Source organism: Galeopterus variegatus, unplaced genomic scaffold (assembly GCF_000696425.1).
Source record: "Galeopterus variegatus unplaced genomic scaffold, G_variegatus-3.0.2 Scaffold2680, whole genome shotgun sequence".
Classification (NCBI taxonomy): Eukaryota; Metazoa; Chordata; class Mammalia; order Dermoptera; family Cynocephalidae; genus Galeopterus; species Galeopterus variegatus.
In genome coordinates this window covers 105827-120203 of record NW_007728791.1, presented here as the reverse complement: position 1 = coordinate 120203, position 14377 = coordinate 105827, and the positions used below count along the sequence as shown (strand labels likewise).

Sequence of the window (14377 nt, the reverse complement as noted above, 5' to 3'; positions counted from 1 at the left end):
ACAGCAAGAAAAGAAGGGCTTCAAATGCATAGCACAGACTGCAACAACATACAAGCAGTGTAACTTGTTTACAAACAAAGGGTCTGGGACCAGGCAGACTCAAGTTCAAATCCCCGCTCAGTTGCTCATTAGCTATGTGACCTTGGGCAGAATAATTACCCTCTCTAGGCATGAATTTGTGGCTCTAAAATGGGTATAATAGTAACTCATACTGTTGTTTGAAGGATGAAGTCACACAGCACATGAAAAATGCTTAGCGCAGCACAAGACACATAGGCAAATATTAGCTATTCTTATTTTTAATGATAAATTTTTAATTTCTCCTAATTCTCCCTAAGATGAATACATGGCTTCCTTATTCTTCAATAATAGAAGTTCTTGTAAGAGAATTATACCTCTAGTCACCCTTCCAAATGTGGGATTAAATTCATTCATTCATCCATCATTCATTCTGGCTAGTAACCCAAGTACTGCCTGGGATAGCAATGGCATTGGTGCCCAGTGAGTCACCTCCATGGGTGCTGCGAGGTATTCACCTGAACAAATTTTCCCAGCAGATAGTTGATAGTAATCCACCCATAGGCACCTTCCTCTTGGCCAGTGATAATCCTGGCACCCCGGAAGTCAAAGGGCTGGTTGCTGAGGCACTTCATCACCACAGCCATGACCCTATCCGCCAACTGTTCATTTTCCATCCTGCACAAAAGAAGAGTTGAGGTTACCATTTTTGTTTTAATAACTACACCCACCCATTTCAGCTAGAGCTTCCACACAGTGCTCCTAAGAAGTGAACTATAACACACTGAAATAAATGGAGAGATGGAGATCCCTATACACGGCTATCAGAGGAACTCTTCTTTCAGATGAGGCAGAACTTATCTTTTGATCCCATCTCTCCAAATCCAAATCCTTCCAGTCCTTGGGTAGGTTGGTCTTCCTAAAATACCATTTTTGTTCTGTTGTTCCCTGGCTCAAAAAAAAAAATATCAAAAGCTCTTAAAATTACTGTGCTGGTGGTAGCTTTTTATTGTTTGATTACTACACCTAAAGTTGGTGTGTGCTATATTAGCCATTACTGGTCGCTCCTAGCTGGTTACATAACCAGACTCTGCTTGAGGTTTTTAATTATGGCGTTAGATGAAAACAGGTGGAAAATAACCTGGGACAGATATTCAACCTCCCCTGCTGCCAGACTGGGAAAAATCTTCCTCATATTATGTGGTCTTGGGTATGTTTTAGACTGTGAAACCTAAAGAAGTCTTCCAGGACTGTCATGATAAAGATGAGATGCAATTTCTTCTAAGATCTAGGCTATGCAACGCTGAGAGCTTCTGGGTGAGAGGATGTTACCTTCCAGCTGACATTAGACCCGTGTAATTTCTCATCTGAATGGCTCCCATACCCACTAACTGCCTTCTTTTTATTCACAGCTTTCCTCCCCTCCAATCCATCTTCTCTCCCAGTGTCGCCATTTGTGTAACACCCTTTAATAGCTTCCTACTATTTCCAAGATAAACTCAAACTTCCTAACATGGCCCACATGTCACTTTATGGTCTGGACCCTGCCATCTCAGAATCCCACTCAGAACCAAGGCATGTGACATTGGGTGAGTTACCTAACATTTGTAAGCCACAGCTTCCTTATCTGGTTAGTAATAGTTAATAGTATCCCTGACTTCATAGAGGTGTTATGATGATTTAATTAAACAATGTATGTTAAGTGCTTAGTACCATGCTAAGAACAAAGCAAGGGCTCAATAATATGAACTGCTATCTACTATTATTTTACAACATACACCCTATCTTCTATTTATGTGGAACTACTTACAGTCCTTTGAATATGCCCTGGTCTCCCACACTTCCTTGCCTTTGCACTTCCATTAAAAGATACTCCATGCACCATGCTAAGAACAAAGCAAGGGCTCAATAATATGAACTGCTATCTACTATTATTTTACAACATACACCCTATCTTCTATCTATGTGGAACTACTTACAGTCCTCTGAATATGCCCTGGTCTCCCACACTTCCTTGCCTTTGCACTTCCATTAAAAGATACTCCATGAAGTCAGGGACTTACTCCTGTTCACTGCTGCAACCCCAGCACTTAGAACAATACCTGACACGTTAATAGGTGCTAAATGAACATTGGTTACGAAATTCATGTTGTCAGCTCTGCCTGTAATGCCCTTTCCTCACCCTCCAACTCGTCCTTCATAATTCAGCCCACGTATTCCCTCTTCTGGTAAGTGTTGACCTCCTCTGGGCAGGGCCAAATGTGCTCCCATAGCAGCTCTGGGCACTTCTGTATTAAAGAATTGATCACCCTGTATCAAAACTCTGGTTCCCTTGAGGGCTGAATCATCAACTTCCTATTCTTGACAGAGTAGGCACTCAATATGTGCTGAATGAATGAATGAACAAGTGAACAAATAATGCACACGAGTACCAAGCGGTAACCAGCAAAGGTGCTAGTTGTGATTATTTATGTCTTTGGATGTCTGTGAGTCTCTTCTAGTCTTCCTCCTTCCAGATATTGAATGGCTAAGTCTGTAGCCCCAAATCCCAGAGTATATAGGCTCAATTTTCCCTGCCTTTGCACTCTCCCCCTTGAATTTTCCATGGGGAAATGGACAAGAGGACTTTTTCTATATACTTAAAATCATAACACTATGCATACTAAGAGTTTGGAAGTTTAACTCACTTATTGAAATTGTATTTCTTTGGTATGGACTTTGGGATGTGTATAATTTAGGGTGTTAGGGAAGTGTGGTCCTTTCCCATAATTTCAGAGGCTCTTGCACTGCCAAGCCTAACTCCCAGCATTCTTGGTCCCTATGCGCTGCTATACCTGAGCAACCGCATGCCTGCCGTGGCTCCCAGGTAAACAGGTGTCCCTTGGTGCTGTAACCTCGGAATCACATCCCTGGCTCTTTCCATGCATTCATTCAGGACACTATGTAATTCATTTATATTCTGAACATATTTTGAGATTCCAGGACCTAGGGAAAGATGTAGAAAATGATGACAAACTTAAAAAAAAAAAAAGTATAGCATATACACTGACAACATTAGAGCAAAAATATGGTGTTTTCTGAAAAAAATAATAAGAAAACAATTTCCTGATGTGCTACATACTAGCTTGGTGTACTTGGAGGGTAACGCACCATATTTAGTCTTCAAACGTCAGGTTGGGTTTGTCTGGTGTTCAACACTGTCGCCACTGGATGGCACAATTTCATATTCAATTGCATGACATTCTCAGATTTTAATGGGGATCTTATAGATGGCTACTCTATTAGCTGCCTTTTGATGTTTCTTCCACAAAGCTGTACATAACACTAGCTCCCAAAAGACCTAAATAAAGATGACACTTAAAATAAAAATTAAAATAAGCACCGGACACACTGGGGCTTTGACTGAAAAGATAGAAGCTGTGCTAACTAGCTATGTGATCATGGCCAGCGCCCTAAAATTTCTGAGGAGGAGTTTCTTCCTTGCTAGAAGAAACAGGAATAGAGTCCTTGTCTCCTTAGCAACTTTTCCACGCCGATACCCTGCCTCCCTAGTAAAACTGTTTTTCCAGTTTTAGAGCAAAACTAACTGTTGCTATGGAGAGAACTGGAGCCAAGATTCCTAAGCTTTTTGAAGTTAACACTCAACACTTTTCATCTCACATTAAGATAAATATCTACACTATCAGGGCTTCATAGCGAGTATTTGCTTTAAAGATAATTATTGAAATAAGTTAGGCAGACCATTTACAGGTTTTTAAACAGCCTGTTAACTGTAATGAGAAAATCAGTTCTAAGTTATCGGCTAACGGTTTCAATTCAGAAAATCTGGCCTTAAATATTTAAATAACTAGAGAAATCTCTTTTTTGAGCAGGGAAAATACTGCATTTGTTAGGCCGAACGCTCAGGCAATGAGTCTCAGAAGAAAGACATCTGTTAGATTAAAAAACAATTCTTAAAAATGGAATGCAGTGAGTTAAATAAAAGCCAATAAAATGGGGGATTTGGGCTTTAAGAAATGCTGTAAGTAGCATCTCAGTATTGATGGGACCAAAGTCTTAGGATATCATGCTACTGGGTAGAATGGCTTGCTGTCTTGGAAATATCTCCTGTCTACTACTTTTATGACAAACTATGAAAAGTAGTGGGCTCCACAAGCCATCAGACTAAAAGTCAATTATCTTCTGGGATCTAGGGTTACGTGTCTGACCAAAAATAAACAGTGCATTCCTGGGTCAAAAGGTCGAGAGAAATAAAGGTCAGAGCTCACAGCGCCATGTGGTGATTTCTGGTACATGGTGGGATGCTGGGTGGAGGGAGTGGAGAGAGCTGAACTGTCGACAACTCTAACTTGTATTATGACTTTAAAAGAAAACTAACTAGAAAAAAAAATTAATATGTAATGCAGCAGTTCAGAGGAAAAAAACAAAAGAAAATATTACCAGGGGCTGGCAGTTAGCTCTCCGGGGAGAGTGTGGTGCTGATAACAAGGTTCAGGACTCAATCCCTGCACCAGCCAGCCATAAAAAAAAAAAAAGTAGTAGGAAGCCTGGAGTGCAGTTAGAAGAGCTGGATTCTTGTCCTGGTTCTGTTGCTACCTACGAGGCACTAATCCTCCAGGCTTCTGTTTCCTTCTGTGTAAAACAAGATTTAAACGAGGTCCACAAGGTCCTTTTCCCAGCCTTAATAGCCTATGGTTTAGTCTTTTCTGCCTACACAAAAGCTGAAGGCTTTCAAAAATTTCTTCCAAGCTGTAGATTAGAGTATAAAGATTAACACAATTCCTTGAACTTGTTAAGACAAGTGAACAGATATGATGTTGATAGGCCGGGAGTGGGGAGGAGGGGGGGAAAGAGGAATTGGTAAAGGAACACGAAAATCAACTACATTGTATATTGATAAATAAAAAATTTTTTTAAAGAGTATAAAGATTAAGAGAGCAGTAATTCTCTAAACCAACAGCATCAGCATCACATGGGAACTTGTCAGAAACGCAAATTCTCAGGTCTCATCCCAGATCTGCTGACTCAAACTCTGGGGTGGGGTCCACCGTCTGTGTTTTAACAAGCCTTCCAGGTGGTTCTGATAGTTTCAAGTTTGAGAAACACTGGCTAAGACATGGGTTCGAAGCTGGGCAGACCTCGGTTTGAACCCCAGCTCCATTTCTTACTAGCTCGAGTAACCTTTTACAAGTGGTATAACTTCTCTCAACCTCAGTGCCCTCATTTTTTAAAAATGGGAACAATACATACCCCAAAAGGAGGTTGTGAGGATGGAAGGAAATAACACACGTTCAGTACTTAGTGAAAAGCATGCAGTTGATGGGAGCCGTTACTACTCTATTTTAAAATTTGTTTTTTCCCCAAGGGCTTGATTATTAAGGACTAATTTTAGTATTACTTTTACAATAATAATAAATAACCATAGCAGCTCCACTGTGTTCTTCACTTGGCTTCCTATACTTGGGGCTTCTTTCTCGAGTTCTACATGCCATACACCCCTTGTCGTCTCATGCCCCACAGTCTCCCCTTCCCTTATTCTTCATCTTACCTTTTACCTTGCATTCTTCTACCTGATGCACCACCCCTGTGTCATTTTGCTTTTCTGCTGGCCACTTATAGATGTACAAACTTGTGTGAGAAGAGCCTGCATCCAGCACAATCCCATACTGAGGGCAAAACAAACCAAAAACTTATCAGTATCACATCATTCTTCTCTATATTCAGCTTGCAACAGAAAAGGGACAAAGACAGGAGTTTTCAAAGACATGAGGAGAAACATTTAATTCGAGAAGAACACTGCTGGGGGCAGCAGGGTTGGAGTTGCCCTGATGACAAGATCCACTAGGACACTAATCCTTCTAGAATAGGGCTCTTAATGCTGATTGCACATTAGAAATATTCAGGCCTTGCCCAGGGTGGAGCCCAAGCAGCAGTGTTGTTTAGAAGCTTCCTAGGTGATTCTAGAATGTGCAGCCAAGATTCAGAACCACATACTGAAGAATCTGAGACACTATAGAAGGAAGAGAAAGCCATTAATCTCGTAGTTCTCAAACTTGTCTACACATTGGAATCATACTAGAATCACCTGGAGAGCTTCAAAGGCCTGTCTTCCAGCCCCAGATATCCTGATGTAATTGGTCTGGTATGTGGCCTGGGCTTTGGAATTTTTATAAGATTCTAATGTGCAGACAAGTTTAGGAACCAATAAGTTAATCCACTGAGGGCCATATAGACATAATAAATATCTTCATCTGATTTCAGTTCAATGAATTTGGAGTTCGTTTTAAAGAGACATAGAAAATACTAAGCACACTTGCTTTTTAATTACAAAAATAACTATAAAATTGTATTCAATACATTTTTAAAAATATGTATTTAAGAGTAGGGGAGATAAAAGGACCAATAAAGGGAGCGCAAAAGTAGGGGGAAGAAGGGAAAACAGCATCAGGGAGAACTAGATGGTCAGAGGAGAAAGAAAGAAGAAAGTCACCACATCATATTTCATGGGTGCATTAATTTACCAGGCAGTTGTTGTATGAAGCGTTTTACATGAATTATCTGACTTAATTCTCAGAACAGTGCTATAAAGTAGGCACTATTTTTATCCCTTCTATATAGGTGAGGAGCTAAAGTGCAAAGAGTAAATCACTGAAGTGACTTACTAAAAATACACAGCTAATACATGACAGAGCCTTCATTTGAATCAGAGTCAGACTCAAGACCTTATACTCCTATACACAGAAACATAGGAGCAAAGGCTGGGCAATCGTTTTCAAATTGGTGCCCCCTTTTAAGGACATTGAATGAGGGATAGCTATTGCAAAGTGTGCAAATCTCAGGTGTACATCTCAATACATTTTTGCATATGTGCACATCCATATAACACCAAGATCGAGATACAGAACATTTTCTAACCCCCAGAAGGCTTCCTGGTGTCCCCTCAGTCACCTTCCTCTAAGAGTAACTACACTGTTTTGACATCTGTCACCATGGATGAGTTTTGCCTGTTTCTGAATTGCAATAAATGGACTTACATAGTGTGCCTCCTTTACCAACTTCTTTCACTCTACGCTCTCTGTAAGATGCATTCAAACTGTGTACATCAGCAGTTCATCCTTTTCCATTGCTGTAGAGTATTTCATTGTGTGCACATATATTTATCCATTCTCCAAACATAGCTGCCAGGACATTTTTGTACATTTCACTTTATGGAAATAAGCTCTTATTTCTTCTGGGTATATACCCAGGAGTAGCCTGCTGAATGCCCATTTCGATCAATTGATACTAATTTTTGGTTATATCCCTGGGCTTAATCAGGGGAAGAAATGCTGTGATTGATTAATGACATCTCCCATGGGCTTGTGAGGAGACCATCCTGGCACATGTATTTTTCATCATCCATATACTAGAGAGAAAAATGGATGGAAATTAATGGGGACACAAAAGGAAGAGAAACAGAGGAGGTACTTCTGAAACATGAACCAGATACTCTCATCTCACTTTGCTGCTCATTTGAGCTGTGGTCCTTTAAGTGTGGTCTGCCACTTGAAAAATACTTAGTTTAGCAATATGTATATACTTAGCAATATATATATATATCCTCATATTGTCTTATCACCTGATAAGAACTTAAGACCTTCCAGGAAGAAGACAAGAATGAGGATTTAAGAGACCTCCCTGGGCCACTAGAAATGGCTAAAAGTAGAGCCTATTTGAGTGTGAAACTTTATTTCACTTCACCACAAACCAAAGAGTATCACTGTGCAGACCTCGTAAGGATCCTTGACCCTCCATAACCTCCACAGTGTTCTCTGGCTTGTTACACACAGCAAGGAATCCCTCTAGTAATAATTGTTATGCCCTTAGAAAGAAAAGGGCCTGTGTACTTGCTTTGGGCAGCAAGGAAGCAAACTAGACAGACTCCTCTGCAGCTAGGCTTGCAGTGAAAGGAATCCAAGAAAAGGCTTAGGTGATGACCACTGTGGGCAGACAGCAACACTCCCTAAGGTCTGGGTCCTTTGTACCCATGGGAAACCCCCCGAGTGGAGAATGAGGCTCAGGGGCCACACAGCAGAAAAGTCTGTTGTTCCCTAGCAGGGCCCCTGAATTCTTCTTGCCAGAAAATGTTCCAACCACAGCGGCATAAGATAAAAGCTAGTGAGGCAGCAGCTGCAGCCAGCAGCCTTTATCTGGAATCAGGACATTGTATTACTTCTAACTACTGGCATAAAAGTCATTTTTCCAGTAGAGCCAAGGAATCAGCCTTGCTTTTATCAGCCTGTTTCTTTAAGGCCTTACACAGTGAGGTAGTTGAGAAACAAAAGCTTTTGCTACATTTCCTTTGGCCAGGGTTTGAGAGGGGGTGGAGTATATTTTAACAGAGGAACTGAGGACATTTCACCTTGTGTATGCGGCACACTGGAATCTAACTTGCTGAAGCGTGCCAAATGCTTTCTGTCTTCTAAAATGGTTTGCAAAATAATAAATTGGCATTGCTTGCTGCTTGAGAGACAGATAAAGCATGATTGTTTGAAAGTTCTCAGTTTGAACGTTTGGGGTTTACCTTTCATTGTTACAATGTCCATTTACAGCCCAGATAGCCACTACCTTTTGTTCTCTTTCCACCATACCAGCATTTTCCAATGCATGTTCCAGAGAGCATGACGCCTGCAAGGGTCTTGGCAAATAAAGCTTCCCAGAAGTTTAGGGGATACTCATGCACTCTCCCCATCATGGGCTCACAAGCCCATTAGCTAGTGAATGCCTCAGAGAAGTCTGGCGGTGAAGAAACCTAATGTTTCTCTGTAGCTCACACTTTGAACATTTCTAAAAGGTGCTGTATGTCCTTGACATTAAAGAAAAAAAAAATCAAAGATTTGGGTGATGAAAAAGAGATCTGTGGTTTGGTATTGGGTCATTCCCTTAATATTATTATTATTTTAATATTATTTTCTATCTTAAAAGTACTAAACGTTCATTAAATATCACCTAGAAAATGAAGGAAAAAAGGCAAAAAAGATTCCACCAACTAGATATCACTGTTATTTTTATTTATTTCCTAACAGTCTTTTTAAAATGTATAGTGTTTGGGGGATAGTTTTAATCTACTGTGCACACAATTTTGTCCTTAGCTAGTTTTTGGTCACAGGCATGATTTTAGTGATCACAACTAACCTTCATGAGCTATGTTGCATGAGCAGAACTGGTGGTCTAGAAAGCGGAACAGTAGAAATGCCCTTGCGTGGCTAGTGGAGACCTATGAAATGGGATTTGGGGAGTGAATTCACCCTCTTCTGCTCTTCTGCCACGTGAGAAACAGCGTTCTTCCCCTTCGGAGGATGCAGCATTCAAGACACCATCTTGGAAGCAGAGACCAGGCCCTTACCAAACACCAAACCTGTTGGCGCCTTGATCATGGTCTTTCCAGCCTCCAGAACCGTGAAAACATAAATTTCTGTTCTCTATAAACTACCTAGTCTATGGTACTGTTCTTGCAACACAAAACAGAGTAAGACGCCAGGCAACACAGGCAACAGTGTGATCATTAACTTCTCACGGTCCCTTCAGACACACTGGTTCTACAAAAACCTTCTTGAAAGTTCCTGTAGCTTTAATGGTAACTTCAGCAGCTTCATCAGTTGGTCTCAGTGATCCCGGGTTTATAAACAAAGCTTATCCTTTTGAATGTCCCTCTAGTACTCTATAAATAAATTATGTTAGCTATGAGATGCTAGCAGGGCCTATAAACATTTAGAGATTATTTTCTTCCATTCTTTTTTCTTTCATTGGAGTTACCAGATTTTTAATATAAACCAGTTTTTATGGGGTTTTGTTGTTGTAAAATATACATAACATTTTTTACCATTTCAACCATTTTTAAGTGCACATTACTGTGGTATTAAGTATATTCAAATCATTGTGCAATCATCACCACCATCCATCTCTAGATGTTGTTTTTAAACCAGACAATATTAAAACCCAGTAGAGTAAAAATAACACAGATATTTTCCAAGAGTATTTGAAACTGAAAATCAGAGAAAACCCTTCTCAATTCTTCATTAAAAAAAAAAAAAATCAGAAAGGCTTATCTAAGAACAGCACTTTAGTTCATTTTGAAAAAGCAGATGCATGGGGAAAGGACATTTACCCTTTAGCAGCAGCTGGAAATCCCACAGAGTATCAGAAAGGCTTATCTAAGAACAGCACTTTAGTTCATTTTGTAAAAGCAGATGCATGGGGAAAGGACATTTACCCTTTAGCAGCAGCTGGAAATCCCACAGAGTACAGTCACCATAACACACTAATAGCTAAAAGCCTTCCATAAAACACATCTTCATTAAAGTAGTGTTGACAGCTGGTCTCCACTGAGGGGTTCTGATGTGCTGGGCACTCTGACAAGTAAGTTCTTACATTATTTAATCCTCACACCATCCTCCAAATAGGTCTTATCTCCATTTTACATATTAGGAAACTGAGGCAGAGAGAGAAGAATTTACTTGCCCAAAGTCTTGGCTAGAAAGTAGCAGATCTGGAATTGAAATCAAAGCAGTCTGGTCCCTGAGCCTGCATTCCATGGAAGTGACAGCTTTTAACGAGAGCATGTGGTTTGGTATTGGGTCAATGTGGAACTGACTCCATTTTAGGCCCTTACCAGTTGTTATGTCTTTGTGAGAGTTTTCCCATAAAGTTATACGGTAACTAGGGAAAAAGTAGTTAGAACAATAGATAGAAACAACTTGCTGTCTGTAAAGAAGGAATGATTAAGTACCAGTGTGGCAATAAGCCAGCCTGGCTACCTGCTTCAACATTTGGAGCTAGTTATAGTTGAGTTTGGTTATTAATTGCCTACACAAACCTGAGCTCGGTCTTGAGATAATGTGGACAGAAGCTTGGCTTATGCTTTAGGGTTGCCATCCACCCTACCCATTACTCTAAGTAAGTTAGTGCTCCAGTGGCGCAATCGGTTAGCGCGCGGTACTTATACTCTAAGTAACTTACCCCATAAAAAAGTTCTTTGCTTTATTGCATGGGATGGGCTATTTCATTGTTAGGCTTCAAGACACCTTTCCAGTTTGGTGAGCAATCTGTCATTGGTCCACCTTCAGTCTGGTCAGCCTGGTACCTGTGTGAGAGAGCCTCGGTGTGTGCCAAAATATGTAATGTTCATGCTAAAAGGAATATCTGACAACTCACTAACTGCTAGTGTTTAGTGATGAACAGGCAATTAAAAAGTGGTGAACCAAGCAGATCTCAAAGAGCTACCTCCACACCTAGGTCCACCAAAGGCACTTTCCCAGGGAGACTTAAGTACAACTAATGACTCTTCAGTTCATTAAGGCCTATGGTTTTTTGTTTTTGTTTTTTAGAGTGGTCATTGTGTACCTAGTGTCTATAGGCACTGGTTTATAGGCTTCGCTGGCATGAGAATGCTCCAGGATGCCTGTTACACATGTAGATTCCCAGGTCCTGCACTCTGGATGTTTGAACTGAGAAGGCTCTGGGGCTGACAGTGGAGAACCAGGATCTCTAAAAGATTCTGAGGCAGGAGTCTGCCTCCCACACTGATGCCTCCTACTATCAGGCTGGTCCTGTGCTCTTCATATCCAAGGAGGCAGTAACTTTATCTATTCAAGATGCTCACTCTATTCACCGCGTCAGCAAACTTCTATGGAGCAACTACCCAAGCCAGATGCTGTGTTGGTTGTAATTTAACATTTATTTTGTGGTTATTTGATTAATGATTATCTACCCCTCTAGATTATAAATTCCATGAGGGTAAGGACTTTGCCAGTCTTTCTCACTGCCTTATCCCCAGGGCCTAAAATAGAGTAGATGCTCAATTATTATTTGTTAAATGAATGAATTGAGTGAATGAATAAATAAAACATATGCAAAGACAAATGAAACCCAGACCCTGTCCTCAATATGTATATAACCTAGCAGGTAGCTGGGCCGTTAAACACATCAGTGCATAAAGAGTTCTTGCTGTGCTATGCCAGATGTGGCCCAGGCATGAGGCCACCACCTTCCCCAACAAGGCCTAATCCAAGGTTAGTCAGGTAGGGAGATGACAAGACTGGATCATCAGCACTGGTGGCTCAACCTGAGCGGGGCAAGATGAGGGCAAGTCAGATGAGGAGAAGCAGGATTAAAGACAAATGTCACCTTGTCATAATCCAAGGTTAGTCAGGTAGGGAGATGACAAGACTGGATCATCAGCACTGGTGGCTCAACCTGAGCTGGGCAAGATGAGGGCAAGTCAGATGAGGAGAAGCAGGATTAAAGACAAATGTCACCTTGTCACTAGGGCAGGCAGACTGCAAAGATGATAATACACCAATCTTTCACTAAATGTCCACAGGGCCCATGTTATGTTGCATTCTGGGCAGGCAGAATAATCACCCCTGCAAGAGGACAAGGGTGACAAATCAGAGGAAACTGGTAGAGAGACAGCTGAAAGTCTTTCCATGTATGAAGTTGCACCAAGAGAAGCTTGTGGCCAACACCGCCTTAAAATGAAGTCTTTAGAGCTTTCTCTCAGCATTGTTGTCCCAAGGTACCTGTTCCATCGTGATCTTAAAAGGTCTTCTAAGGAATCTGTTCACCAAGATCTGGTCAAGCTAAGTCTTTCTCATTATGTCCTCCCTTCACCCCACAGACAATGCCTTATTTCTGACCTTATCTCCTTGCCTAGATCATGGCAGGAGCATCCTAATTGGTCTCTCCTCCTCTAATCTGCTCTGCAGCCAAGAGGAATCTCAGGAACGTAACTCTTGACATCACCTCCCTGTTCAAAACCCTTCAAAGCAATGGTTCTCAATCATGAATGCTCATTACAATCACCCAGGAAGCTTTTAACACACCAAAGCCTGGGCTTTACCCACCAAAGACTCTGTTTTAATTGATGTGGAGTGGGGTCCAGACATCAGCATTTTGAAAAAACTCCCCAGGTGCTTCAAATTACAGTGCATGCCATTGCAACATGCCATTGCAGTGTAATGGACAAGATGCCCGTTCCTGAGCCTACAGTTCTTGTTATTTGAATGTGCTGTTTGGAAAAACTAAGACAAATGGGAAAAAACATCAGTCTGGGTCAGAAAACTGGGTTCTAGTCAAGTCCACCTCTGCCTTTGGCAGGGGAACCTCTAAGACTCTTGTTTTGTTATCTATAAAATGGGGATGACATTTCATGACTCACAGCACTCATGGGAAGAAAAAATGGAAGTAACGTCATCGTTATGCTTCAGGAGGAATCTCTTCACAGTTCACCCTTTACGTGATAGAATTCCTCAGGACTTGGTCCTTGACTCTCTTCTCCTCTCACTTTATAGCCCCTTCCTAGATAATCTCATCCTTTTCTGAGGCTTCGGTACAGGAATGCCATCAAAGATATATCTTTAATCTAGACCTGTGCTGTCTTATGAGTGGCTACCGAGCACTTGAAATGTGACGAGTCTGAATTGAGATGTGCTATAAGTTAAAATCACACTGGAATTTGAAGATAGTATGAAAAAAAAAAGAATGTAAAATGTTTCATTAATAATTTTTTATTCTGACGAAATGTTGAAATAATATTTTGGAGGTATTGGATTACACAAAATATGTATATTATTAAAATTAATTTAAGGCCGGCCCCTTGGAACGCCGAGGCCACAGGTTTGGATCCTATATCGGGATGGCTGGTGCACTCACTGGCTGAGCGCGGTGCAGACCACACCGTGCCAAGGGTTGCAATCCCCTTACCAGTCAAAAAAAAAAATTAATTTCACCTCTTTCTTTTTACTATTTTTTATGTGGCTCTTAGAAAATTTAAAATGCGGCTTGCCTTATATTTCTACTGGGCAGTTCAGTAGACATCTGCCCAGAAAAGATAGATCCAGATCTGGTTACCCAACTGATTCCTTGATATTTCCTTTTGGTGTTGCTGTGGTTTGAATGTGGTTTGTACCTGACAAAATGCACGTTAAAATTTAATCCCAATGTGGCGGTGTGGGGAAGTGCAGCCTACTGGGAGGTGTTTAGGTCATGGGGGCAGACTTCTCATGATAGATTAATGCCCTCCAGATGGGGTGAGTTCTTGGTCTCATCAGAATAGATTAGTACCTGCAAGAGCAGCTTGTCTCGATTTTCTCTCTTGCTTCTTCCATGTGATCTCTTTGCACATGCCCGCTCCCTTCCACTTCTGTCATGAGCTGAAGCAGCATGAGGCCTTCACCAGATGCAGCTGCCCAATCTTGAACTTTCCAGCCACCAGAATTGTGAGCCAAACAAACCTCTTTTCTTTACAAATTAACCAGCCTTAGGAATTCTGTTCTTTTTTTTTTTTTTTTTTTTTTTTTTTTTTTTTTTTTTTTTTTCC

The 14377-nt window shown here is 40.9% G+C and overlaps 1 protein-coding gene across 1 annotated transcript in view; it reads right to left on the bottom strand.

The window, feature by feature from the left end:
* ENTPD1 (ectonucleoside triphosphate diphosphohydrolase 1) overlaps nucleotides 1-14377 on the bottom strand; it is a 78919-nt gene that overhangs the window by 39576 nt on the left and 24966 nt on the right. The window contains exons 3-5 of the mRNA XM_008582608.1: nucleotides 5567-5684; nucleotides 2853-3003; nucleotides 537-696 (exon numbers count right to left, since the gene is read on the bottom strand). Of these exons, the coding sequence (XP_008580830.1) occupies nucleotides 537-696; nucleotides 2853-3003; nucleotides 5567-5684 (429 nt within the window). The remainder of the gene's footprint in view (nucleotides 1-536; nucleotides 697-2852; nucleotides 3004-5566; nucleotides 5685-14377) is intronic.